Raw genomic sequence first — 2,386 nt, forward strand, 5'->3', positions numbered from 1 at the left:
GTTAACAACCTGAGCAGGACCCAAACTAGAACCAGGCTGTAGCGTATGGAAAGAAATGTAGAACCTGTGAAAAACATTACACATGGCACATTGCTTAGTTCTTGTAATGGAAAAGAGCCATTACTTAACCTGGCACACTTGTTACAGTAGAGTCAATATTTAGAAATGGAGTGTCTGTGTGGCATTGGGAAAACTAGTTAAAAACACTTTTACTTTTACCCAAAGGAATGTATTTCAGCATGGCCGCATGCCGAAAAAAATAACTCTTATGAACTGTGTGCACCCGGTAAATGTATTACTCAAAGTGGTTGCATTCTTGTAAGTTATCACTGTAAAAACTGACTTTTATGTATGTCTGCTTAATTGAAGTAAAACAGGGACGTGGTTTCATCGGGATTGTGGTGGAGGACCAGGACCAGGGCCTAGTTTGTGTGAATAATGCAACAGCTGAAACTCCGTTTATCCAGGTCCTAGTTCGTGTCGAAAAAGCAACAGCTGACACACTGAAGAGTCATCTGACAACCATCTTCCTCCCCATCCTCTACATCATAGTGTTTGTTGTGGGACTGCCTGCCAACGTCATGGCTTTGTGGGTGTTTCTGTTCAGGACCAAGGAGAAGCATCCATCAGCGATTTACATGGCCAACCTGGCTCTGTCTGACGTGCTTTTTGTCATCTGGATCCCCCTAAAGATTGCTTACCACTTTAATGGAAATGACTGGATCTATGGAGAGGGGCTGTGCAAAGTCTTGGTGGGGTTCTTCTATGGGAACATGTACTCCTCCATCCTCTTCATTGCCTGTCTCAGTGTACAGAGGTGCTGGCTTATCGCTTACCCTTTTTCTGCCCAGAGGTGGAATAACAAAGTGGCAATTGGTGTCTGTGTGTCCATCTGGGTTTTCATCTGGACCACCACCATTCCTCTATACCAGTATAAGCACACAGTTAGAGTCATAGACCTCAATATTACCACCTGCCATGATGTTAATGCCATAAATGACTTAAAGGACACATTCGCTTCTGTCAAGTACCCTTATTACTACTTCATGTTAATGGCCACCGTTGCGTTTCTTATTCCTTGTATAGTGATTGTTGTAGCCAATGTTCTTCTGTTCTGTTACCTGGACAATAACATGGTAGACAGCACAGCAGCAAAGAACCGTCGCAAAGCTTTGGTGTTGATTGTGACAGTACTGGTGACATTCCTGGTGTGTTTCATCCCCAGTAACATAATGCTGGTGATTCATTACTATCTGCTGAGCATTGGGGAGATAAATAATGGATATGGTTTCTACATCACCACTCTGTGTTTGGCCAGCCTTAACAGTTGTCTAGACCCCTTTATGTATTACTTTGTGGAAGATGACTTCAGAAAGCATGTGAAGAACACACTGCTTTGTAGGAGCAGGAGAACTGCTGAGAGGAAGGAGTCTGTGGCAAAATACTCCAGGAATAACAAATCCTATGTGTCTGCGAATACAGACAGCAGTACCTGCTAATCAAACAGAGGAGAGTGAGGACTCTGGGAAGACACTGGTGTACAATATGGGATACTGTTGATTGTGTACTGCCTGACCTTCCGACCTGTCTGACCCACCAATACTGTTATGTAAGCTACACCTTGTGACACTGGGGAAGAATACATAGGACTCTTCTTAACCGATACTGTGTGATTTATTGGTTACGTCCTTTTTTGTTTTACCATTAGGCCAAGTAACCTGGTACCTGTTTCCTGGTTCTTTTTCGGGAGTTCCCCCATCAAGGTTCTAAGTTGGCTGAGGCGATACCAAACATGAGATGTATACGCTGCAGACTACTGGTTGGTCAGAGAGAATCGGCAATATCAAATTTATGACGGACTCATGATGGGACTCCCTCGATGCTTGCAAATACAATTCTGTTGTTATAGTTTTATTTTGTATCTTCTCTAATCATGATGAATATGCTACTGTAACTTGTTGGCTATAGCTGCTGTTTTCATTGTTTGTGAACAGAGTAGACTGCAAACAAAATTTTGTATATTTGTCCAAATTAACATCAAATTAAACTAGAAAAAGTGCCAGTGGCCAGCAATGTTCAGAATTTGCCAATCAGGATGGAATATAAAAAATCGGACGGAACGATCTTGATCACTTGACTATAGAGATAATGTGTACTGATTTGCATGATGTTTGGACAAAATGTGTAGGAGTAATATAAAAAATAAGAATCGGCCTCCTGGTGGCGCTATAATAGGGCAATGTGAAAAGGGTGGCGTTTGTTCTTCAACGTAGTGCGAATGTGCGTGCAAAGTTCCACCACAATCGGACGCTGCGTTCATGATTTGCGGCATTTTGTTCAAAACGGGCCACTCCTGCAAACTTTAGATGTCAATGTTAGCCAATCA

At 42.4% G+C, this 2,386-nt stretch overlaps 1 protein-coding gene across 1 annotated transcript; it reads left to right on the forward strand.

Annotated features, from left to right (window-relative positions):
- Positions 1-347: 347 nt before the first annotated feature.
- Positions 348-2,008, forward strand: LOC308078801 (proteinase-activated receptor 2-like; the record flags this gene model as incomplete). The annotated part of the gene is made up of 1 exon (XM_080420150.1): positions 348-2,008. The coding sequence occupies one exon, from the start codon at positions 348-350 to the stop codon at positions 1,497-1,499; it is 1,152 nt and encodes a 383-aa protein (XP_080276276.1). The 3' UTR covers positions 1,500-2,008.
- Positions 2,009-2,386: the final 378 nt, after the last annotated feature.

Source organism: Gymnoscopelus braueri (assembly GCF_963280865.1).
Source record: "Gymnoscopelus braueri genome assembly, chromosome: 22".
In the NCBI taxonomy this organism is placed as follows: Eukaryota; Metazoa; Chordata; class Actinopteri; order Myctophiformes; family Myctophidae; genus Gymnoscopelus; species Gymnoscopelus braueri.